The sequence below is a fragment of the Pieris napi genome, chromosome 5 (genome assembly GCF_905475465.1).
Source record: "Pieris napi chromosome 5, ilPieNapi1.2, whole genome shotgun sequence".
Classification (NCBI taxonomy): domain Eukaryota; kingdom Metazoa; phylum Arthropoda; class Insecta; order Lepidoptera; family Pieridae; genus Pieris; species Pieris napi.
The window spans coordinates 1,089,719-1,116,277 of NC_062238.1; the positions used below are offsets into that span (position 1 = coordinate 1,089,719).

General features: G+C 34.0%; 1 protein-coding gene across 3 annotated transcripts in view; it reads left to right on the top strand.

Annotated features, from left to right (window-relative positions):
• The first annotated feature begins 1,887 nt into the window (after window positions 1-1,887).
• LOC125049386 (mitogen-activated protein kinase kinase kinase 4) overlaps window positions 1,888-26,559 on the top strand; it is a 47,486-nt gene continuing 22,814 nt past the window's right edge. For 2 of the 3 annotated variants that reach the window (XM_047648622.1, XM_047648624.1), the window contains exons 1-10: window positions 1,889-2,235; window positions 6,894-7,028; window positions 11,592-11,680; window positions 12,961-13,094; window positions 13,965-14,138; window positions 14,819-14,979; window positions 15,377-15,489; window positions 21,498-21,688; window positions 22,117-22,256; window positions 25,557-25,753. In XM_047648622.1, coding sequence (XP_047504578.1) covers window positions 2,153-2,235; window positions 6,894-7,028; window positions 11,592-11,680; window positions 12,961-13,094; window positions 13,965-14,138; window positions 14,819-14,979; window positions 15,377-15,489; window positions 21,498-21,688; window positions 22,117-22,256; window positions 25,557-25,753 — 1,417 coding nt within the window. In that variant the 5' untranslated portion in view covers window positions 1,889-2,152. Of the gene's footprint in view, window positions 2,236-6,893; window positions 7,029-11,591; window positions 11,681-12,960; window positions 13,095-13,964; window positions 14,139-14,818; window positions 14,980-15,376; window positions 15,490-21,497; window positions 21,689-22,116; window positions 22,257-25,556; window positions 25,754-26,559 lie in introns of all 3 variants that reach the window. The other variant, XM_047648623.1, reaches the window with a different exon arrangement.

A 26,559-nucleotide genomic window follows, 5' to 3' on the forward strand; every position in this document is an offset into this window, starting at 1 on the left:
ACCTCAAAATAATGATAGGGACAATCACGGGCCATTGCCTCCTTAATAAACACCTTTATGTCCTAGGCGCGACAGACAGCCCCATGTGCAGAGGCTGTTTCAACGCAGAGGAAACAGTCACCCACGTAGTCCTGGAGTGCGAGGCTGTGGCTAAACAACGTACAGAAATCCTCGGAACAGTGAGGTCGCTCCGTGAAGCCTGCGAAGTGCCCAGGAAGCTTCTGTGCTTCTGGAAGGAGTTAGGCTGGCTCAGTTAGCCAGGGCTCACGTACAACGGACCTAGTGAGAGTCTAAGTGCGGAAAACGAGTCCACAAACCATACCATACCATACCAACGCACAAGAGCTCAACGATCTTAAACGATTTTCAAAATTTGAATAAAATCTGTTATTAGCCGTTTGGTCGCAATAATATTTTTTTTGTTTTTTACAACAAACAACATATTTTGTATAAAATACAATACTATAATATATTGTGTGCAGTAAAAATACAATGTATAGTTCCCATTGACAATTTTTACAAGTGATTTTGTGTGAAAGGAAGGGAAATGTCTAGTAGTAGGCGAAAGACCCCACGCTCCATCCCCTGCTCTGTCCCACTTATCTTTTGAGATTTGAGTTTTGTTGACCTCTCAGTCGATTTGTCGGTGTGACCGAAATCGTTAATGAATTGGCGTGCGTATTAATCTTAACTTGAAGGTCATAAAATAAAAAAAGGATTGTGTGGTTTTATGAAACCACGGTAAAAGTGAAAATTTTAAAATTATCCAAAAAGTACCCAAAACCGAATCAGAGCACCCCACTATCCACGTGGTCTTTTCTGCCCTACCCCTAGAGTGTATATAAAAAATCTGAGGCGCGGAGGAAGAGCAGCCCCCACCCGCTGTAACAAAGCATAGGCATTATGCAAGTCGTAGCGGCTAAAATATCGTACCTTATTAATCTTAATTTGGTATAATTTCGACACAAGTGAACTTAGCGATAATATTTAGGTACATCCCGGTTGTAGATATTCTTTTAATCCTACCGAACTGGCACGTATTAAATTTAAATTAAATTTATTGACTCATTTTATCTCAATTTGTTTGTATGGAAAATGGGTTTCTTAATTATTTACATTTTCCTTGTACTTTTAAGTTAATATGCATATTGGCACCATCTACGAATTGTTTATAATAATTGTATATTAATTTGGCAATACTGAGACTTAACTAACTAACGAATTTGTATAGAAACGACATTAGCTCTCGCATTGTCACGCGACTATTTTCATACAAATTCGTTTCGGAATTTTGTCTGAAACCCGGAATTTCTTTCCAGAAACTGGCAACATTTAAAGTTCTGCATAGCAAAATGCGGACAGCAGATGCAGTGATGCCAACTTGGAGGTTTTCCAGATGTTCAGGAGGTACTTTTTTTGTACGTTTTATTTTAATCCACAAACGAACCAACAAACTAAACCAAATAAATAACTCACCCCAAGATCGCAATATTAGATCAACGGTTAGAAAAGTACAAAATGCTTCTAAAAATTAGATAAAAGCAAAATAAATATATGCCAAGAAAAACTTAATTTAAAGGAAGAATAGGCACGCAATATAATATATAAAATTATCATTAATACATATTATTAGGTCAATAATTAATATATGTAAATGTGTAAAATGTAACCGCATAACTACAAACGTTATTTAATACTTATTACTACTTGATTGTATTTCTTATTTGAAATTACCTCTCAATCCGGGTGTACAGTAAACAATTTAGGGGTTTTAAGTTTATATTATTTAGAGGTATTTAAAGTTGGTTGGGGAACATTTTGTAGAAGCTGGCATCACTGAGCGGATGGCAGCAGGCAGACTCACAGACACAGAGTACCTTAGTAATTAGTATGGTCGTTGGTTGCGGCCGTGTACTTCTTTGATAGGTTAGATATTAAAAATATTATGTTAAAAGTTCCTCATAGAGTATTTAATGCCGGCATCTATTTGTGTAGTTGAGGATATTTTAGTGAAAGTGGTAAACTATCGCTGACATGTGATGTGTGAAAGATGCAATGTGTTTGATTTACATTAAATAATATTACTGAAACGAAAACAGTGTTATGTCGTTTATAAAACTTGTATTCAATACTCATTAAACGTGTTTGTAAAATGGTTTCGAGTGGCGACAAGGAATGGAAGTCTAAATTGGAGTTCCCCATCAATTATGATTCTGGCCAAAGTTCAGATGATGAGTAAGTATTAACATTTATTTTTTTATCACTACTTTAAAGGTTTATTTACTTAACCACTGTTACTATGCAGTCTACCTTTTAAAAAAAGAAAATTATGAAATCTTAACTGATCTACAATATAAAAAGTTGATTGCCTTTTGCCATTTGTAATTATTACTCTGTACGCTAGTAATAAATTTGGCTTTTACGGCCTACATTTAATGGTACAGTGGACTCTTAATTTGACAATCCTTGATTTGAATTCTTTTTCCTTGCCCTTGAAAAGTACTAAATAATTTAGTAAAATCAATGTTAATTAGTATTCTCGGCTATGTTATTTCAAATTATATCCACATTTAAAACCACTATTATTAAAAAATGTTTGCTAGTTAATACTAATCTATCAATTTAGTAGCCTCGAGCATATATTTTTAAAAAACTGGTATAAATTTAACCACAATTCTAAATGATAACTGCATACCATTTAATATCATTGAAGACTATGCCTATTTAGACTTGTATAGCTCACGCCAAAATTCATCATGGATTTTTAGATAATATGTATATAGATATGAATGTAGATAAGTATATGATAGTTAAGTACAATTTAAATTCAAGGATATTTGTTTGTTCAATTTACAATACATATTATAAATATGAAAAGGATTATAACCATGTAAAATGAAGTGGTTGTGCTATTAGGTGCTATAAATGTCAGATTCATTATCTCGATATCAGCGTTACGGCTGAGTGCTGATAGTACTGTGCAAACACAATTGCCTCTTTAGTTTTACTCTATAATATTCACATATGTTGGATAATAAAAAGTTAATTAGAGCTGAAATTGTTTTATTATGTTTCAAACATGTGACATTTTTATATGTAATTGTATTAAAGATTGTAATTTTGATACCTTTATGTAATAAAGAGACAACTTCATGGTTAAGATCTAGACATAGTACTAAGTATAGGCAGCAGGATTCATAGTTTTGAATATGCACAAATGAATTACAGTTAAGAGAAAAGTGAAAAAAAAATACAATTAAGAGAAAAGTGCATGAATATTGAATTGTATTTTTTGGGCTAACTAGATAATATTGTGTAATAAGTTTATTGGAAAAGTTATAGTATCATTACTATGCTAATCTAAGATTTACATGATAATATAACACATTGTTTTTTTTGATTATATGCAGATTATTTTCAACACACAAATATACAGTATTTACAATATTCTTAACCTACATAGTAATAATAATAATCAAAATATATATTTAAAAATTAATAAATAGACAATTTAAAAAAGTTTGGTCTCTGTGGCACTTTTAACGCTGCCAGCAATTCCTTGCTAAATGGCGATACTTATTCCATGAGCGAGGAAAGCAGCTGCTGCTGGGGACGCTGGTAATATCTACCACGCACCGACTTAAATCTTTAATTACCCCCTCATGCCTTGAAACCCACGCCTGCTTTTAATATGTTTCATGAAATTTATTTATCTTTAAAATAATGATTTATCTCTCTTTCATTAATATTTTTGAGTTTATAAATGATAAGAAGTATAACATTCCTAGCAAGATTTTTAAAATGTTTAATATCAAAGTATATTATGAAATCAATTATATTAAATAGTGTTCTTGTGGTATCATTTGATAATGGGTCCATTAATTCTTCTGATAAGCCCAGTTTTGTATAGTTACACATTGATAATATTTATGAATATGAGTTCTCTTCAGGAAATGAATTATTCTGCTAAATAATAGTTTAATTCATAGGGACACATTTCCATTTTTCTGTTCGAAGTTTAAAGAAACAAATATTTTTTTATCGAGTTCAAGGTTATAACTACGTAATTTAATGACGTATTTAATTATGTTACGATAATGCGTTTACTAGTTGAGGATTAAACGAATGAATGTGCCGTTCCATTTATTTGAACATTTTCTTTTGGCGGATTTAATGATAATCGCGTCCACGCGTGATGAACGAGAGATGCTATTAACAAATTACATTCAAGCGGTACATACACACTAAAGAAAGATGTCTTAACTGATAGTTTTTTGGGAAATTTAAAGATTCTGGTTTGTTAGAGGTTTGTTCCGTTGTTGGAAAAATAATAATTTGATACTCGTTAATTTGAATCTTTCGAATTGGAATTTTTTTCTGTCCCTCGGTAATTTGAAGTTGAAGGAGTAGTATCTTGATTGCCAACATTTTTTTTTTTATAAATTAGGGGGGCAAACGAGCTTGCGGGACGACCAAAAAGGGCAGTCTGCGCAGCCCATAGACACCCATTTTTAGTGGGTGCGTTGCCGGCCTTTGAGGGAGGAGTAGACTCGCTTTTTGAACATTTGGAGGTCGTATCTCTGCTAATAATTATACATGCGATAATTTAAAGTCCAGGCTTCCCTATAGGCTATAATTTAAAGTGTTTATCTTGTACAGACCTGTCCATTGTTTTTTAAAATTGGGCAAATGAAAGATTGAAGTTGCTTACTCAAATTTTTTTTTACGTAAAATTCTTTTTGAAATAAAAAATATTGTGGGTAATTGTACTATTATTTTAATTGTTAGTACTTATGTAATATGAAAATAATAAATCGCAAATTATGAAAACTAGAAAAACCATACTTTTATTAAATCACTACAAATTTGCAGAAATTTGTTTTCAATTCCACACAACCTGTTTTGTAAGACGCGGTGAACGAACCTAGTGACCTTTGTGACAATGATGGAATTATTAACATAGCAAATATTTTATGAAATTTGCAAATTACTTAAAACTAATATAGCCAATAAATACGACGATATTTCCCGAGAAGTTGTCGTTCGGGCCCGGCGGGTGACGCGTAGCCCTTTAAGGACCTAATCCTGTCGCCAAACTCCAAAAAAGTACCTACATTGTTTCTTTCCATTTTTCGTCATCGTTTCTAGAAGTGGGACGAATGGAAAAAATATATGGTGGAGTTTATTAGTTTATCTGTCCATTTTGGTAGATCTAGTCGCTCTATAGAAAAAAAATCCAAACATAGCCAATTTTTGACACTTTGAATTCATTATAGACCAGTGCCGATAATTTTTGAAACCAAAAAAAATTACAGTAGGATGAAACCCATTAGAAAAGCAGGGGAATATGATCAAAATGAAAGGAAAAATAAATTACGGTCGATCTGAGGTCGGGAAGGGGTGGGGGGGTTAGTTTTAAGGGTAAAGAACGGTTTATCTCGATTTCCGGCAAAACTAAAAGTCCTATCGAAGAAAGTTAAATGGCAAAGTTGTAGGTCATAAAAAGATCTAAAACTTTTGTATTCACACATTTTTCACATAACCTCAAAATTGGTGTGAAAAATTCAAAAAACCAAGTTTTTGGTTTTTTATTTTTATCTTTTACAAAAATTTATTTTTTTAAACGAAATTTGGTGAAAACTTACCTTATTATGTCCCAAATATACTGTAATTTATTTGATTAAAAATATTTATTTCTTAACCTTATTTTGAATTAATATCGAAAAAACACCCTAATTTTCAATCGAAAATTCTGACGTCAAAATTTCAGCTTTTTTCAAAAAGTTGGTATGCTTTCAGTTCGTTGAAATCTCTACTTTCCTATGGTAAAAAATATATATATATATATTACCATAGTAAATCTTCTCAGAAAATGCAAAACATCGTATGCAGTAACGCCCAGACCCGTCATACCCTTCCCTACTTCTCTATGAATCTTCTTTAAATTATAATTAGATGCCTATTTATTACTATTTTAAGATAACTTATATATACCTGAGTGACCTAAAAAAAATTTTTAGCCTTTAGATGGGCTAAAATTTTCGTATTTCATTTTGTTTTGCCGGAAATCGAGATAAACCGTTTTTTACCCTTAAAACTCCCTCCCCCCACCCCTTCCCGACCTCAGATCGACCGTATTTTATTTTTCCTTTCATTTTGATCATATTCCCCTGCTTTTCTAATGGGTTTCATCCTACTGTAATTTTTTTCACTTTTTATTTATTTTGAAGGCTATCTGCACTGGTCTAATATGACGAAAATAGAACATGATTTTTAAATTTACACGATATATTTTATCGCAAGTCAAGTAATCCATTTCAGAAAAACGTACGCGTTATGTTTACGTAGTAGGTATTTATCTTAATACGCCAAGCCCAGACCTTTAAATAAATATAGTCCTTTTTTAGAATAGGGTAGATAATACACTCCCGTGCTGTTTAGCTTCTTGGCCACAGATCTGCCGCGTGGTTAGCTATTAGCGATCCTGTATAAAAAAACTTAACTAAAACTGGAATAAATATAACTATATATGTATATCTATATTTAATGTTTGATATTTGATTCAGAGAAGAATTTTAACTTTTGATTATGTTTGAATGTATTATGAAAAGTAATGTAAAAAAATAAAATCCACTTCAAATGCCTTTTAACTGAAAAATATAAACGATATTATTTTGAAGATATGTGCATATGATACGAGATAATATATAGATACGCATTCTCATAAAATATGTTTTAGTTTGACTTTAAATTTAGTACACGCAGGAAACTAAAAAACCATACTCAAATATTATTCAATTCCAACAATATCATGTGATAACTTCCTTTATTTAAACATTTTTACAAAACCTACTAAAAAGTTTATGATAATTACTTAATTTATAATTTTACAGGAACTCCAAGGATGTAGTGATGCGCCATCACCGATCGTCGCACTTCCTCCTGGAGGAATGTGGGGATGGGTCCGAAGCTGATCTCTTAGGGAGCACGCCTCCGCGGTCCAGGATTCGAGATAAGGAGAAGAGGAGGTGAGTTTAACCCATTTAAGATTTACATTTGTTTTATGGTTGTCATTGGTCATCGTAGAAAAAAATAATTTAAGTATATAATATTAGGTCCTTACATATGAAATTGACGGGATCGTTCACTGTAACTTTCTTAAATCTGGCCTGACGATCCGGCCAAGCCTGGTCAATCGCTCCAGGCGACTGCTGTTTTACGACAACGCTAGACCACACATTGCACAATAGACTGCTACCATATTACCTCTAATATGGTATGCTCCTCATCTTCAATTGGAATTTCTAAGACATCCACCGTACTCCCCGGACCTCCATAAGATTACCATTTTTAGAAATGTGGATAATAAGTTAAAATACAACTCTGATGGGGCAGTCGAAACTGCCTTCAAAGATTTTAATGATTCGAGTCCGAATGGTTTTTTAGTAAAGGGATCAATGAACTACATATTGTGTATTTGGCAAAATTGCACAGATAGCAATGGTACATACTTTGATTAATTAAATAAATTCTATTTGAAAAAAAAATCTTTTTGTTCTTCCCATACAAAATGCCAATTTCATATGTAACGACCTAATATAATAAATATATTTGTGTGTGATTGAAAAATTTCAATAGATCGCTGATGACAGATTTGCAATTAAATATATATACAGGGTGGCCAAAACGTCGTGGATCAAACGCAAATAGGGGATAGATGGCAATACCTTTTCAGAATCCCTATTAAATGCGCCAAAACTTGTAATACAGGGGCACTTTTCGGTAGAGTAATTTTTTTTCATAGTGGGGTCCGAATTAAACAAAAAGTTATGATTTGAAAAAAAATTATATCGTATAACTTAATATTATATTCATTACACTCAATAAACAACTATAAATAGTATGTCTAACGCAAGAACTCATCAGTACCAATCTAGTGGATATTATGAAAAAGATACAGGTGTAGATATTTTCGAATTTTAATAAGAATTAGTAAAAAAAGTCAATTTTCTTATAAAAACGCAAAATAAATTATAACTCTGCAGGGGTTGCTTAGGGACCTCCCTTAGAACAATTTTTTGCAGCTGGTGACCTCATCTATCCCCTATTTGCGTTTGATCCACGAGTTTTTGACTATATATATATATAAAATATTTTCACATATGTATGTTATATAGGCAATCCAGAGTTTGGTTAATTTTTCATACATGTTTATCATTCCTACTATAAATCCTTATCACGTAATCAATTGTGAGTCAGCACAAGAACGTGACCCAGTCGGTACAGTCCCCTGACTCATAGTTGCGGCAAAACAATAGATACGTTGTTTGTGATAACCGAATCTGATGTATAAAAATTAGGTTATTTCGATGAAAGCTCAGTTACTTAGCTTAGTATTAGACATAGACAGACACAAAATTATAATAATAAAAAAGAAAAACTACATTTTTTTTTTGAATAAGGTACCGTTTCAGTGTATTATGTGTGTGTGTTGTGGTTGTAACTGGCCCTGGCTCAGCATTATGCTGTGGAACACGTCTGGTCATTAGTTTGCGCCTCAAACATTTTTTTTTTTTAAAGAAATTATTACATAGGTAATAGATATTTCCTTAAATTTAAAAAAAAATTAAAGCCTTTTTAATATGATTCAGGAGAACATGTTTTATATTATATATAGGCTTCAAAAGTATGTTAGTTTGATGTTTTATTTTTTCTGCGTCGACAAAATCAATGTCAGTAGTTCTTGCATATCACGCTGTAGTACCAGTTGTCGCTGATACATATAATTTTGCTGTGTATAAAACCAATAAACATATATATAATATATATGCTCGATTTGCTATCGTATTCATTTCAAGGCCGCTTCTGGCCTAAACATACATAAGTAGCAATTATAATTTGACTGAAAAATCAAATACTGCATTATAAATATATGTAAAGAAATGGTCGTTGAACGGAAAAATTCTTGCATCCTTCTCCAGCAGAACAAGAGGCTTATGAAATGGTAGTAGGATGCCATATTGTAACAATAGCATCTTGGCGGTAGACGCGTAATAGACCAATCGAGATACACAGAATACAAGAGCTCATGGGCAAAGACGGCCTTTGTCCAGAAATGGGCTCAAAATACTGCTAACGAAGAGCGAGCGTCGACTAATCCCTTACCGAGAGGCTTGATCCCTTGGCGTTGCGTAGAGATGTGCTTTTACCGCATTTACCATGGAGATTGTTTGGATTAATACCGGCAGCTGAGTTTTATCATCGGACATCGAGGCAGAATACGAAATTACACCGGTATCACCTCGACGTCCATCGTTCCACAACTGAGCGTTATTTAAGGCAGCACCACCACTATGTGGAACCAGCTGCCCATTGAAGTATTTCCGAACCAATTCGATTTAGGATCCTTCAAGAAAAGAGCGTTCACATTCTTAAAGGGCCGGCAATGCACTCGCGAGCTCTCTGGCATTCAGAGTATCCATGGGCGGCGGTGTCGCTTAACATCAGATGAGCCTCCTGTCCGTTTGCCCGTTGTTTTATAAAAAACAAGATTTTTCGTTAAAAAGGTTAAGTCAATGTGAAATTCGTGTACAATAATGTTTTGAATAATAATTGCTTCAAACTTACATTAGTAATACATATGTGTCCGGCTTACTACGCGCTAAGTTTGTAGCGGGTACTTAAACTGGGAAAACCCGTGGAATCGTATCCGCAACCTTCCTTGAGCACCAATGAGACCAAATGCTCGGAATATCGTGCATCCAAAACAAGGTTCAACCAATCCATCACTTGTAGCATCAAAGCAGCGTCTATCTTCATATCCCGACGAAAGGAATACATAGAGAGACTGGTAGTGCAAGGGAGGGTGGAAAGCTCGAAGAAAACCTTTGTGGTGGGCTGATCAAATCAAGAACGCGCTTAGCTTAAAAGTACCTACTTGACACCACTCTTGTATCACCGATTGAGGAAAACTGTTATATTAACTCTAAGTTTAGAAGCAAGCTATAAAATTCTTTTCGGCTTAGATGACAGTGAGATGGATTTATAAATTAGTTTCTATTTTAGAAGTAAAACCTCTTTAGTGAGGGTAAAATTTTTACAGAAAGTCACGAAGATGTGCAACGTTTTTGTCGATGAAAAGGGAGAGACCGATTGAGAGAGAGTGAGAAGGGTGAATGAATGAAACCTTATAGAAATTCTATTTTTAAAATTAAAATTTCGTAAAGAGAATTTATCAAATATTAGTATTTTATATCTTATGCAAAATAATGTATTGAAATCCCAAATGGCGAAATGTAAATTAAAATGCCACGTATTTTTATTATCGAAGAAATAAATAATAAAAAAAATATTATTTTTATTAATTTTCGACACTTTTAATATTTTAATGACAATTAAATTCATTAAATTCCTAACATATCTTCTTTTTCCCCTCTAAGTCTCTGAAATCTAAAGTTTTAGATTTGTATAAATATGAACAAGACTTAAAAATTAGTTTGCCAAAGAGGTTTCACTTCTGACATGTGTACTTTTTACTCACGCACTTTTTTTGTCTGTACTTCTTATTTATGTTGTATTCGCTTTGCAATAATATTTTTACTGGTTTTTTTTGGGTACACCAGCCTTTCGTAACACGCCTTTTATCGAGGCCACACATTGGTTATACATTTTGTAACTTTGTTCTTTCTTCTTATCTGTTCTTGTTTGTGGCCTTGTTGGCGTGGCTATAAATAAATAAATAAACACCGTTTTTTTTAATCAGTACGAAGTACTATTTGTTATTGTATTGTATACGTATAACTAAGAAATAAATAATAATAAAAATATATATACATATTCAAATTATCCATGGCGATAATAATTAGTATACTTTAATGATAAGTCTTTTCCTCAACCAGAGGACTGGTTTTAAAATTCCAAACGACAAATAGTTTTTACCTGTTTAAGAGTATTTATTTATAAAACAAATTACTACTATAGTGTGTACTTATGTACACGCGTTAGAACTTATACTTTGGCGTAACAAGATAAAAGTCTTTTAATTTTTTTTAACTTTCGCCTTATTCTGCGTTTGTAGAAAAAACGACACTAATAATAGAAAAAAACTAAAATGTTGACTATAGCTAACTTCAGAGCGTCGCATCGTAAAAATTTACTCTCATAATTTTTCCGTAACGCGCCAAAAGAAGTATAACTTCAATAAGTAATTGAAGTCTAACCTAATTTACTAATACGGATATTTAACATAGTGTTACTCGCTAAACGTTAATCAATAATTAAAAACTTTTTATAAATATGACGATTATTTAAAAGCGAACTGGTAGTAAATGTAAATTTAGAATCAATTTAACATCTTTTCTGTTGATGTTCATAAGTGTACTTAGTTACTCATATGAATAAAGTTATTTTGAGTTTGAGTGAATAACACTACTTACAGTCTCCATTAAGAGGAATACACATTCTTGTGTTTTATTAATAGGCTGCCTTTATGGCTATCCCGTAGGCTTATTATAAACACATCAGAAGTCTAACTCATAACGTAATTTCTTAAAGCCCATTAAAAACCTTATTTACGTCCATATATTTTTCAGAAACATGATAGATTCGAGTTTGTGCTACCACAACATGACAGATGGGAAGTCGGTCGACAGTTTCCCTGCAACTCAGCCGACACCACCAGGTAATTTTGTTATTTCAAATGTCTGTTTTTATCTTGAGATCTCTGCGATGAAGAAAGAGAGATGAAACATTTTGTACACGTTGGTAATAATTTTTACTAACTGACTTACTTAATACGCTTGTGTTGAATAAATGCACAAATATTTAAATGAATTAACTTATTAATGTGTGTATTAGTGTTTTGTAATTAATAACTTACTAATTATAATATTTTGAAAAGAAATATAGCATATAGCCTCAGGGATATGCATATATAATTGGTGTAATTTTGAAATCGGTCCAGTAGTTTTTAATTATTTAATAGAAAACACATAACATATTGACAATGCTCAAAATAACACGAGAACCGAGTAAAATACAATAAACTGACTCAGTTATTTATACATTACGAAATATACGTAGAAACAGTAAGTAGATATGTCACCGTAAAATTGTAAAAACCGTTAGATTGTAATCTATCTCGCGAGATTGTAAACTGTCGAAAGATTGTCAACTCAACATACTGCTTGCAATTTAACGTATTATTATTCGGTAGTTATATGAAATTGTTGGGAAGTAAAATTAATCTGTAATTGACCAAAGAAGTTTGAATGATAACTAAGTTAGTGTAGTACAATCTACCGAATACCGATAACCGATAACCGATAACCGATAGATTACAATCTAACGGTTTTTACAATTTTACGTTAACAGATACATTGTATAATACAAAGATGCGATTGTAAAATTAAGAATGGAACAGCGATCACACAACTAAGCGTTTTTTAAGGCAGTTTTTGCTGCGCACCACCACTATGTGGAATCACCTGCCCACTGAGTATTTCCGAACCAATTCGACTTAGGGTCCTTCAAGAAAAGAGCGTGCCAATTCTTAAAATGCCGGACGCACTCGCGAACCCTCTGGCATTGAGAGTGTCCATGGGCGGTATCACCTAACATCAGGTGAGCCTCTTCCCCGTTTGCCTCCTGTTCTATAAAAAAAAAATTATGTACCTATTGTTTGTTGTCTTTGTGTTTTTATCACTAATAACACGACAACCGAAAAAAATACCATCAACCAACGACAATGATTTACATAAAATATTATGTATGTTTTGTCAAACCTTAAACTTAACACACATTTAATTAGCGCCTGCGCATTAGAACCTCACGGCCCACGGAGTCTCTACACTGCTGTTTGATATCACATATACTAGACACATTTTTGCTCACGATTTTCATCTGTTAAGCCTTTGATACGAAAACTTTTTAGGCGTTACCCAATTTATATTTGTGTTGTAGAGCGCTTAAAGAAACGGGCCAGTATGAAATTCATACGCGCCAAAGAGAGGGACTGGAAGCAAGATTTTGGCCAGATGGAGACGAAGGCAGATTCCCTGCCTTCTCCATCTGTTATGGCTGCTGTTCCTACTTTGGTGAGTTATTTAGCTTGTCTAAAAATAATATTTTTTTTTAATGAATAGGTATATGAAGTGAGGTATATTTTTTACGGGATATTTTTTAATTTCTGATGCTGTGATTTTTGAATCTAAGTTCGTTATTACCTAAGACTTAAGTTATTATTTGTGGAATAATTAATTTGAGTGACAACAGAGATCAGATTCACAACCCAAACCCTGTTTAATCAGAAGATTAAAAGATGTTTTTTAAATGTAAGTTTGTGAAATTTTTTGTTTGATAGGTCATTGTAAAAAATAAATCTTAAATAGTTTACGACTTTTTTAAATTTTTTAAATACAAATGTAGATTTTAATGTTAGAAACAATAGAACTTATTATACATGGTGGCCAAGTCGTGGATCAAACGCAACTAGTGCATAGATGAGGTTATCAGCTGCAAAAAATTGTTCTACGGGAGGTCCCTAAGCTCAACCCCTGCAGAGTTATAATTTATTTTGATGACCTCATCTATCCCATAGTTGCGTTTGATGCACAACTTTTTGGCCAACCTGTATAGTGTATAATATGTCGGAACAATAGCAGCTGGCACTAACATTAATAATGACATTGCTTCAACATTAATAATGACAATGTAATTACTAAAGACTATCAAATAGTCGTTAATTTGTAGATCTATTAATATTGGCAAATAAAACAAACTATATAACGGTTTTGAACTTATTTGACTTTGATGTTATTAAATTATAATGACCAATGGCAGCCATTGCTCCGACAAATATTATTTTATTAGAAAGTTTGTAGACCACGATTCGAAAGCAAAATATAAATATTATAATAATCCAAAACAGTATTATGAAAAAGATTTTTGTCATTTTGGGTATTTAGAAGGTGGAATCGTGCAGTCGTTTCATGTCCCTCGTGTCTCGGCCGAAGTGTCGGCAACCTGAAGAGGAAATAAGGTGTTGTGATGATGAAGTGCCCGCGAGTCGCATCAACTTCCACGACACTTTCAGTATGCTCATTAATATGGGGAATATGGAGAAAGGATGTCGGAGAACTGTGAGTATGATATATATAAACTAGCAGACTTGGCCAAGCTTTGCTGTGGCTAAAGTTTTTGTTATATCACATAGTAGTAAACTATTCAAGGGAAACGGTAGGAGAACACCAGTCATGGGGACCACCATGCTTGTTTTGTGGTTATGCCATTTAATTGTGACTATCAAATAATAAACAAATATTTGCAATAAAATAATATTGCGGGTATAAATTGAGATGTAAGCTATCCTATCTTTTAAGTTGGATCAGACTACACACGGCGTGCAAATTTGATTGATATCGGTTCGGTAGTTTAGGAGTCCGTCGCGGACAAACAACGTGACACGTAATTTATATATATATTAAGATAGATAGTATATATATATTGAAATCTGAATAATGGACATCCTTTAACTGACCACTTCTGCTTGATTAGGTTTTGTTAGTTACATTAGATGTGATTACTTAAATATCAGTCAGCACAGTGATGAAAAGAGACCTCTCTCTCTCTTTAGTCGGTAGCTCATACCCGAGCGTCGTGGTCAGCAATATGTATTGATGGTATAAAGTACAGCATTTTTTTTATGTTTTCTTGCACCTTTTAATCATGATACCTGTTTTTTAACATTGTTTGTGATTTTGATTTGTGATTTGGCAAAGTTGCCCGAGTCGAGTTCGTAAAACGAATTTAACCCTTTCAGATAAGTCGTGAAGAGCAAGTATGGCAGAATGAGTTAAAGGACCTCATATGGCTAGAGTTGCAGGCCAAGCTCTCTGGCCGGACCCTTGAGCAGCAGGACGATTTTCTTTGCACTCAGAGAAACGTTATACCCAATATTGTACAACGGATTTTGGACTATAAGTAAGTTTTTGAAGTTATCAAGTATAACATAGTAGTAGTTTTCGAGCGTTAGGGAAATATTATGAGAGTTAATTTTAACGATGCGCGCGCACACCGTCACAAAAAAACCGACACCCTGAAGTTATCATAGTCAACATTATAAAACAAAAAAAAATCCATTTCTTTAATTATGTAGAAATATTTTTTTGTGAAATTTCAACTAGATAATACGTTATAAAAAAACTTTCAATGTATTAAATACCTTTTTTCTATTGTTAGTTTAGCTTTTTCTACGTAGAATAAGACGAAAGATAAAATTTTCAAAAATATTTTTATCTTGTTACGCCAAAGAAGTATAACTTGTAACGCGTATAAGTACACACACATTTTTTTAATATGTGATGTATTTATTTTTCAGATTTGTTAGTTCAAAACCAGTTTGTAGATCTGGCACGAGATTGCAGCCGACCCAAGAGAGCTCCAATGAAGATCTGTCTTTGGATTGTTGCAATGATGAAGTCAATCATGATGGTAAGGTGTTTTTAATGTAAATTACTATGGTTCGCAATGCGCCTTGATACAAGTCGAGAAAGTCAGCGGCGGTTTTTGGGTATAAAAATATACATACATATATACTTTTTAATATAAACTGTGGATGTTTAGACTTTTGTTAATTTATTAAAGTGTTTAAAGTATGTTAAAACGAAAATATATTTAAAATAGAATTTACGTGAGTAATAAGAAGTTATTTTTATAGAAAAGCAGAAAATTAAATGCTCCGACACTGACTCATCATGAAACACGAGATCTTTATCGCTTCAAATAACTGATAGAAATAAAAACAATTTATATATTAACTATTTTACCTAATTAATATCTAATCTTGTAACGCGACAGACTCGCGTTGGCGTAAACAATATCACACTACTGCCAAGACGCATACACGCAACGCACACATAGAAGCGCGTGGCTTCTATATAATGCGATGTCCGATCAAGCTCGTGGCATTCGCTAGCTAGACGTCTGCAAGTACGATAGCCCACCGGGTCGTCTGCTTGTGGATCTTCAGTAGCTTTTCTTGACCGATGCCCCGCGTCGTTAAGTTAAGCCTTAGCTAGGTGAACATAAGGGTTGCGATGCCCCGCGTCCTCCCTACGGTTCAATGTTAGGTTAGTCGTATTGTACCTACCTACTGTAAAGTTCTCAATATTGTAACAAGAAGAACAATAAATTACTTTCTTAAGGACAATTGAGTTTAATTCTCAACACGCCCTTACAACTGGCGCCCAACGTAAAAGAAGAAGACGGGTATACTAAAAATTCAAAAGACCCGCATATTTTATCAACGCGCCTTACAACTGGCGCCCAACGTAAAAGAAGAAGACGGGTATACTAAAAATTCAAAAGACCCGCATTTTTTATCAACGCGCCTTACAACTGGCGCTTAATGTAAATGAAGAAGACGGGTATACTAAAAATTCAAAAGACCCGCATTTTTTATCAACGCGCCTTACAACTGGCGCTTAATGTAAATGAAGAAGACGGGTATATTAAAATTAAACAGACCCGCAAATTTTCAACGCGCCTTACAACTGGCGTTCAATGTAAAAGAAGAAGACGGGTATATTAAAATTAAACAGACCCGCAATATTTTCAACGTGCCTTACAACTGGCCTACAACTGGTTTACAACTGACTTATCAACGCGTCGTTCAACTGGCAACAGTAAAAATAAATATACGGGTGTACTAAAATTTTAAACTACCCGCATTTTTTCAAAATGAGCGAACAAGCTACTAATATAGTTATGAGTGACAATCAACTCATTCACTTGATTGAAGCGATATCAAGAACATCATTGTCTTCAAGAGAAGAAAGTTTTGAACGACATAACTAAAACTGATGATTTATTGCATCAAGCTAAAGCAATGCCATATATGTCTACAATTGACTTACAGTCAGGTTACTGGCAAATAATTGTAAACATTAATGACCAAAACAAAACAGCATTTGTGTCTCCCTTCGGAACATATAAATTTAAGAGAATGCCATTTGGGTTACGCAATGCTCCAGCAACTTTTCAGAGGCTCATGGATCGTTGCAATGCATTCAATTTACTCAAAGAAGCATTAACTACTGCACCAATATTGCGTCAAGCTATAAATGACGAACCATTTACCTTAAAAACCGATGCAAGTGACTATGCTATTGGAGCAGCTTTATTGCAGGGGGAGGACAATAATGAGCATGTTGGTAAATTTCATACATCAGCAATAAGGAAGTTTGAACAAAGAGAAGAAGAAGATGTTCCAGAAGCAGTCCTGCCTTTTAGAAGAAGAGGAAGACCAAGGAAAACTCCTGCCAATGTTAATGCTGGTACTCTCATCGGGACGACTCACCGAGTACCAGAGGGGGAGGATGTAACGCGACAGACTCGCGTTGGCGTAAACAATATCACACTACTGCCAAGACGCATACACGCAACGCACACATAGAAGCGCGTGGCTTCTATATAATGCGATGTCCGATCAAGCTCGTGGCATTCGCTAGCTAGACGTCTGCAAGTACGATAGCCCACCGGGTCGTCTGCTTGTGGATCTTCAGTAGCTTTTCTTGACCGATGCCCCGCGTCGTTAAGTTAAGCCTTAGCTAGGTGAACATAAGGGTTGCGATGCCCCGCGTCCTCCCTACGGTTCAATGTTAGGTTAGTCGTATTGTACCTACCTACTGTAAAGTTCTCAATATTGTAACAAGAAGAACAATAAATTACTTTCTTAAGGACAATTGAGTTTAATTCTCAACACGCCCTTACAACTGGCGCCCAACGTAAAAGAAGAAGACGGGTATACTAAAAATTCAAAAGACCCGCATATTTTATCAACGCGCCTTACAACTGGCGCCCAACGTAAAAGAAGAAGACGGGTATACTAAAAATTCAAAAGACCCGCATTTTTTATCAACGCGCCTTACAACTGGCGCTTAATGTAAATGAAGAAGACGGGTATACTAAAAATTCAAAAGACCCGCATTTTTTATCAACGCGCCTTACAACTGGCGCTTAATGTAAATGAAGAAGACGGGTATACTAAAAATTCAAAAGACCCGCATTTTTTATCAACGCGCCTTACAACTGGCGCTTAATGTAAATGAAGAAGACGGGTATATTAAAATTAAACAGACCCGCAAATTTTCAACGCGCCTTACAACTGGCGTTCAATGTAAAAGAAGAAGACGGGTATATTAAAATTAAACAGACCCGCAATATTTTCAACGTGCCTTACAACTGGCCTACAACTGGTTTACAACTGACTTATCAACGCGTCGTTCAACTGGCAACAGTAAAAATAAATATACGGGTGTACTAAAATTTTAAACTACCCGCATTTTTTCAAAATGAGCGAACAAGCTACTAATATAGTTATGAGTGACAATCAACTCATTCACTTGATTGAAGCGATATCAAGAACATCATTGTCTTCAAGAGAAGAAAGTTTTGAACGACATAACTAAAACTGATGATTTATTGCATCAAGCTAAAGCAATGCCATATATGTCTACAATTGACTTACAGTCAGGTTACTGGCAAATAATTGTAAACATTAATGACCAAAACAAAACAGCATTTGTGTCTCCCTTCGGAACATATAAATTTAAGAGAATGCCATTTGGGTTACGCAATGCTCCAGCAACTTTTCAGAGGCTCATGGATCGTTGCAATGCATTCAATTTACTCAAAGAAGCATTAACTACTGCACCAATATTGCGTCAAGCTATAAATGACGAACCATTTACCTTAAAAACCGATGCAAGTGACTATGCTATTGGAGCAGCTTTATTGCAGGGGGAGGACAATAATGAGCATGTTGGTAAATTTCATACATCAGCAATAAGGAAGTTTGAACAAAGAGAAGAAGAAGATGTTCCAGAAGCAGTCCTGCCTTTTAGAAGAAGAGGAAGACCAAGGAAAACTCCTGCCAATGTTAATGCTGGTACTCTCATCGGGACGACTCACCGAGTACCAGAGGGGGAGGATGTAACGCGACAGACTCGCGTTGGCGTAAACAATATCACACTACTGCCAAGACGCATACACGCAACGCACACATAGAAGCGCGTGGCTTCTATATAATGCGATGTCCGATCAAGCTCGTGGCATTCGCTAGCTAGACGTCTGCAAGTACGATAGCCCACCGGGTCGTCTGCTTGTGGATCTTCAGTAGCTTTTCTTGACCGATGCCCCGCGTCGTTAAGTTAAGCCTTAGCTAGGTGAACATAAGGGTTGCGATGCCCCGCGTCCTCCCTACGGTTCAATGTTAGGTTAGTCGTATTGTACCTACCTACTGTAAAGTTCTCAATATTGTAACAAGAAGAACAATAAATTACTTTCTTAAGGACAATTGAGTTTAATTCTCAACACGCCCTTACAATCTTAATTAATATATGTGTAAAATAACAGGTCGTTGTTAAAACGAAAAATATTATTATTATTTTAGCCTCTTTATTTCAATAATGAAAAATATATTAAACAAGTATGTGATTAATTATTACATATTATGTGTATGCATTAAAAAATACAATATCTACTATATATAAATAAGTCGGGTTTTCCTTCCTGACGCTATAACTCGAGAACACACTAACCGATTTCCACGGTTTTGCATTCGTTGGAAAGGTCTCGGGCTCCGTGAGGTTTATAGCAGAGAAAATTCAGGAAAATTTTCAACAGAAAAGCGGGATCACCAAACGAAATGTTACATAAAACGAAACCATCTGGTGGCGAAACGGAGTTCGCCGAGTTTGCTAGTTACTATATAATATTTAAATTTCAATGATTGTAAATATTTTAAATGTATATAATTTCAAATGATAAATAAATTAAAAATAATCAAATTTCATATAAGGGAGCGTTCAAGTTTTACAGAACGAATTTTTTTTCCTTTTGTAAAACGTTACGATGCGTGGCGGGGATTAAGCATTATTGTTAATATTTTTTTTGACTTACACCACAAAATAGTAACTAATGAGTCACTAGGTGGTCACGAAACGTTTAACTATACGTGGGGACAGTATTGTACTTGGGTACTGAAAAACGTTACGGCGAGTTACATGGGGGGGGGGGGGGGGGGGACAATAAGCTCCAAAAATTGCGTTACGTTATACTTGAACGCTCCCTAATTTATAAATCATTCCATACTCCTCTACGGTTAAAGGCCTCCTCCATGAAAAATATTAGGATTTTGTATTTATAGTGTATTGTACTATGTAACTTCCATAGCGAAACCGATTACAAAGCTTTTGTAAGCAATTCCGATGTTCTGCGCTGTTCTAGTGCTGATCGCGCAGAATTGATCGGGCTTTGATAGTAACACGTATGCCGTGGGTTTAATCTCTGCCTTTAATGAATCTTGTCCCTCCCCTTGATGTTGCAACACACGATTGATTAAAGCGAAAACAACATTTTATCATGCATAATATTGATAAAAATATGTTAGTAGATACAGCCCTGCGATTCTGTAACTCACTTCACGAACTCACACAGCGGTTTTCGCATCGGCGGTCTCTCTCAAATCAGTCGTGAAGCAGTCATTTTATGATTTGGCATTCTGAAAAGGTGGGAGCTTGTACTTTATTGTTTATCAGAAGAGTGTGAGTTCGTGAAGTGAGTTGTAACGTCTGTAGAATCGCAGGGCAGATACGACATAAATCTTACCAATCTGTAAAAAACACCAACTTTAGCCATGGAAGATTAAAATTTGTAAAGGTCTAATTGCGTCCTTGTCGATGTCTCATTCTTTGTAGTTCTATTATTATCATCACATTATCTGATATCAATTTATCAAAGCGTTGATATCTGACCATACAACGATTATTAATAAAATACTACCGAAAAAAAACTGGTCTACAGTCTGTGTTGGGACTCGAAGGGATCTCCTGGCAATTTCCACTTATTTCTTTTATTAAAGGCGGGCAACACTTACGAGCCATCTGGCAATGTGAAAGTCAAATTAAAAAATCATTTATTCATATAGCTAACACGATGTACACTTATGAACAACAAAAAAGAAATATACATTAAATGCTTCTAATTTTACATTTACAATCTTAGTGTCCATGGGCGGCGGTATTAACATAAGCCGAGTCTCCTGTCCGTTTGTCGGTTTGCAAAACCGGGAAAGTCCCCGCCCTCATGGTTTTCAGATTATCAATCGCTGACCTGTCTTTTTTCATCTTGTGACGGCCGTTTGATAAGAATTCTTGTCCATTTCTCACGAATTCATGTGCTAATATCGCCATTTTAAACATACAATAAAAATTTAGATGATAAAAGTAAAAGTAAAAAATCATTTAATCATATAGGTATCATAATTAACACTTTTGACTCGTCAGTAAAGTAATACATATTAATGCTTCTAATTTTACATTTACTGCCGGTTCTGAAATCAAGGGCGTAGAACGGAAAGAAGAACTGGCAATTAACTCTTCGCCACTCTTTTTAAATGCCTTTTTTTATGCAACGTTTGTAATTGTGATAATTTACAGATATACAAATCCAACTGGGCTGCCTCAGTATAGACTGCACGTTATGCTCGGACGTGATAGGAGAAGCGATGCGAGAAGTTGGTGGTATTTTGGACGCATTTGACAATGCAGTTGCGTTATACCCATCATCAACAGCTGCCAAGCACGATCACCCGGCTCTTGCGTCACCCGAACTTAATGATAGAATTAGGGTAAGTTGTCTAGGAGTCTATATAGCAAATGCGTCATTTCAAAATTATCTTACTGCTAAAGATATAATATATATTGTAATAAGTAAATATATATCGGTATATATGACATGAAAAAGTTTGCATTTGTATTTAGCGATCTAATTGAAGGATATTTAGCAAAATCTGTGGATCAGAAACGCAAACTATATCAATATTATTTTCGTTCCTGCATAACTAAGCGAAAAATCATGAAACATACTTTAAGAAAAATAAAATAAATGTTTGATGTAACAAGCACTTATAGGCAAGAGACAATAAAAAAAATTAAAGAAAATGATTAAGTTATAAAAACATGCAACTATGTATATCCAGACCCAGCTCGTTTACCAAGTGTAATAAAATAATAATCTATCCAAAATATATAGATCTAATAATTTTTATTATTCCAGGCAATGTGTCTTTGGTACAACACGGCCCTTCATATGCGGCTAAAGTTGTTATCGGTACGTCGTTTGCTACGTATTGTACGCGCACGGAATCGTCGAAGAGAAATGCAACACAAACCGTCAGTTGATTCTACTAGTAGCAGGTTATTTCATTACTTTAACACATTTTAATACTGTTGGGGATTAGTTGGTTTGATTCTCGGCGGAATAATAGTTGTATTTGTTTGTTACTTCAACACCTTGCATATAAACAAATAAAGAGGTATATTATAACTACGGTTTACTTTCTTTATAGTACGGGAGGTAGCAACGTTTGAAAAAAAAGAATTTCAGGTCAGCTGATTTTGTGATATGTCTTCCTTCTTGCACTTCCGGTTAGAGTCTGGGCAATCTGGCTGGCGGTAGTGGTTGCGTTCATTAGTGCGCATCCTATCTGTCCAGGTAAAAATCCTGGATTTTAAAAGCATTTTAAGAAGCGTAATTTTTAATTTTTCGTTTTTAAATACGTCTACCTGACATACTTTTTTTATTGCCAGACATTTTTCACGTTGCTAACTATGTGCCAGACGCGATTTTAAGTTTTATTTTTATGAAAATTTCAAAGCATTTTAGAATGTCTGTAATTTTAATATTATGTTATTTAAATATAAGGAAAACTGAAAATGAATTTGCCAGACATTAATTCGGTTGTTAAGTCTTGAATTAAAATGATAAAGTATTGCAGTATGATGAAGCATTGCATTTTAAGAAGCGTAATTTTTGATTTTTCCTTTTTAAATACGTCTACCTGACATACTTTTTTTATTGCCAGACATTTTGCACGTTGCTAACTATGTGCCAGACGCGATTTTAAGTTTTATTTTTATGAAAATTTCAAAGCATTTTAGAATGTCTGTAATTTTAATATTATGTTATTTAAATATAAGGAAAACTGAAAATGAATTTGCCAGACATTAATTCGATTGTTAAGTCTTGAATTAAAATGATAAAGTATTGCAGTATGATGAAGCATTGCATTTTAAGAAGCGTAATTTTTGATTTTTCCTTTTTAAATACGTCTACCTGACATACTTTTTTTATTGCCAGACATTTTGCACGTTGCTAACTATGTGCCAGACGCGATTTTAAGTTTTATTTTTATGAAAATTTCAAAGCATTTTAGAATGTCTGTAATTTTAATATTATGTTATTTAAATATAAGGAAAACTGAAAATGAATTTGCCAGACATTAATTCGATTGTTAAGTCTTGAATTAAAATGATAAAGTATTGCAGTATGATGAAGCATTGCATTTTAAGAAGCGTAATTTTTGATTTTTCCTTTTTAAATAAGTCTACCTGACATACTTTTTTTATTGCCAGAAAATTTTCACGTTGCTAACTATGTGCCAGACGCGATTTTTAGTTTTTTTTTATAAAAATTTCAAAGCATTTTAGAATGTCTGTAATTTTAATATTATGTTATTTAAATATAAGAAAAACTGAAAATGAATTTGCCAGACATTAATTCGATTGTTAAGCCTTGAATTAAAATGTAAAAGTCATGAAAAGTATTGCAGTATAATGCTTGTAGTACGAGCATAAAAAGGAATATAAAATTTGATTAAAATTAATAATCAACACTTTATTTAAATTGTCCTAATTACTAAATGTAAGTTATGAATAATTAATATTAGTTTTCAAGTTTTTTTAGCGTATAGTGACGTCACAAAAAAGAGGCATCTTCATAATCATCATCATCATCGTCGCCGTATTTGTCGGTGTCATTCATATCATCTTCTTGGGAACTTTCGTTATCTTCTAAAACTCTATCTCTATCTCTTAACAATCGAATTAATGTCTGGCAAATTCATTTTCAGTTTTTCTTATATTTAAATAACATAATATTAAAATTACAGACATTCTAAAATGCTTTGAAATTTTTATAAAAATAAAACTTAAAATCGCGTCTGGCACATAGTTAGCAACGTGAAAAATGTCTGGCAATAAAAAAAGTATGTCAGGTAGACGTATTTAAAAAGGAAAAATCAAAAATTACGCTTCTTAAAATGCAATGCTTCATCATACTGCAATACTTTATCATTTTAATTCAAGACTTAACAATCGAATTAATGTCTGGCAAATTCATTTTCAGTTTTTCTTATATTTAAATAACATAATATTAAAATTACAGACATTCTAAAATGCTTTGAAATTTTTATAAAAATAAGACTTAAAATCGCGTCTGGCACATAGTTAGCAACGTGAAAAATGTCTGGCAATAAAAAAAGTATGTCAGGTAGACGTATTTAAAAAGGAAAAATCAAAAATTACGCTTCTTAAAATGCAATGCTTCATCATACTGCAAAACTTTATCATTTTAATTCAAGACTTAACAACCGAATTAATGTCTGGCAAATTCATTTTCAGTTTTCCTTATATTTAAATAACATAATATTAAAATTACAGACATTCTAAAATGCTTTGAAATTTTCATAAAAATAAAACTTAAAATCGCGTCTGGCACATAGTTAGCAACGTGCAAAATGTCTGGCAATAAAAAAAGTATGTCAGGTAGACGTATTTAAAAAGGAAAAATCAAAAATTACGCTTCTTAAAATGCAATGCTTCATCATACTGCAATACTTTATCATTTTAATTCAAGACTTAACAACCGAATTAATGTCTGGCAAATTCATTTTCAGTTTTCCTTATATTTAAATAACATAATATTAAAATTACAGACATTCTAAAATGCTTTGAAATTTTCATAAAAATAAAACTTAAAATCGCGTCTGGCACATAGTTAGCAACGTGAAAAATGTCTGGCAATAAAAAAAGTATGTCAGGTAGACGTATTTAAAAACGAAAAATTAAAAATTACGCTTCTTAAAATGCTTTTAAAATCCAGGATTTTTACCTGGACAGATAGGATGCGCACTAATGAACGCAACCACTACCGCCAGCCAGATTGCCCAGACTCTAACCGGAAGTGCAAGAAGGAAGACATATCACAAAATCAGCTGACCTGAAATTCTTTCTCGAAAACGTTGCTACCTCCCGTACTATTATGAGTGTAGATGTCAGTAGGTAATCAGACCTCAGTGCCTGGTACACGTCCTTTTTAAGTTTAAGGATATATATTTTTTTATAGGACCCCTACATTGTAGCCTATCAGGCACGTGATCAGGCAGGTCTGAGGGCGAAAATCTAGGCAGTAGGGTAGTGTCAAAGCTTCCCTTTCCTAAAAAGGGATTTTATATTTAAGATAATTATGTTGTAAATTTTGCGATGTTTGTGTTTCTTCCTTTAACATGCAATCAAATGTTAAATGCACTTAGACAACATTTATTCAGATTTGAGAAATACTTATTAAAATCACTAACATTGCTCTGAAAAGTGTCACCTGAACTAATGCAACATGATGCATGTTCTCGGACTTCAACATATTAAATATTTTTATAGGTCTTCAGATGCCCACTCGAGCCAAGTGCGATTCAATGTAACCACTCCGAGTGGTTCCAATAGCAGCGCATCGAGCGGACAGTCGCATGATGATAAAAAATCCGGCTCGGAGGACCAAGAGAAAGCGCAAAAGCCTTTGGATAACGAATCTCTTAAACAGGAAGATGGTACAACCGACAGCGGATATAGTAGATCTGGTGAGTCAAAAACTAAATTATGTATGTACATATGACACGACACTGTAAATATACAATATCAACATAAGAGCCAGTTCTATAGTATAGGCGAGCCTACGAGATCCCCAAAAAGGGCAGTTATCGCAGCCCAAGGACACTTATTTTTAGTGGGTGAGTTGCTGGCCTTTGAGAGTATACTCTTATTGGACCGTTCTCGACTTCACCGACGTGAGAATCGAGGTGTAATTCAAGCTGAAGAAATTACTTATCAATTGTTTTATCAACTACCCAAATATATATATCTAATAGCCAAGTACAAACAAGAAATGGGATGTCTGCATCAAGAGACTTAGGTAGGATCAGAGGTATAAGGTGGTGGGATTTCCTCAAAACTATCTGGCATCGCCACGGTGGCTCACTAGGCTTATTTATAAAGGTGTCTTGTCTAATTTGAGAGGATGCGAGAAATAAGACAGAGCAGTCAAAACTAATTTGTTGTATATTCACACTATAGTCGACGCATTATGAACTGAGGCTTCGGGTCATAAATCATACTTATCTGTCCGTCTCGCTCGCACTTACAGGTCTTATGGATTGGTGTACTGATGTGCGTAAGAATTGTAGAGGAGCATATTTATAACGGGATATATATTAATAAGAATAATTTTCTCTGAAAATAAAATATTTTAATTTGTAAGATGAATGTCACCATTTCATTTCTTCAAAAGCACATTAAAAAATAAATTCTTCACTGAGCGTATTGTCTAACGAAGCGTAAGTTATGAGTGTCATAACAAAAAATCTTATATTTATAGAAAATCAACAAC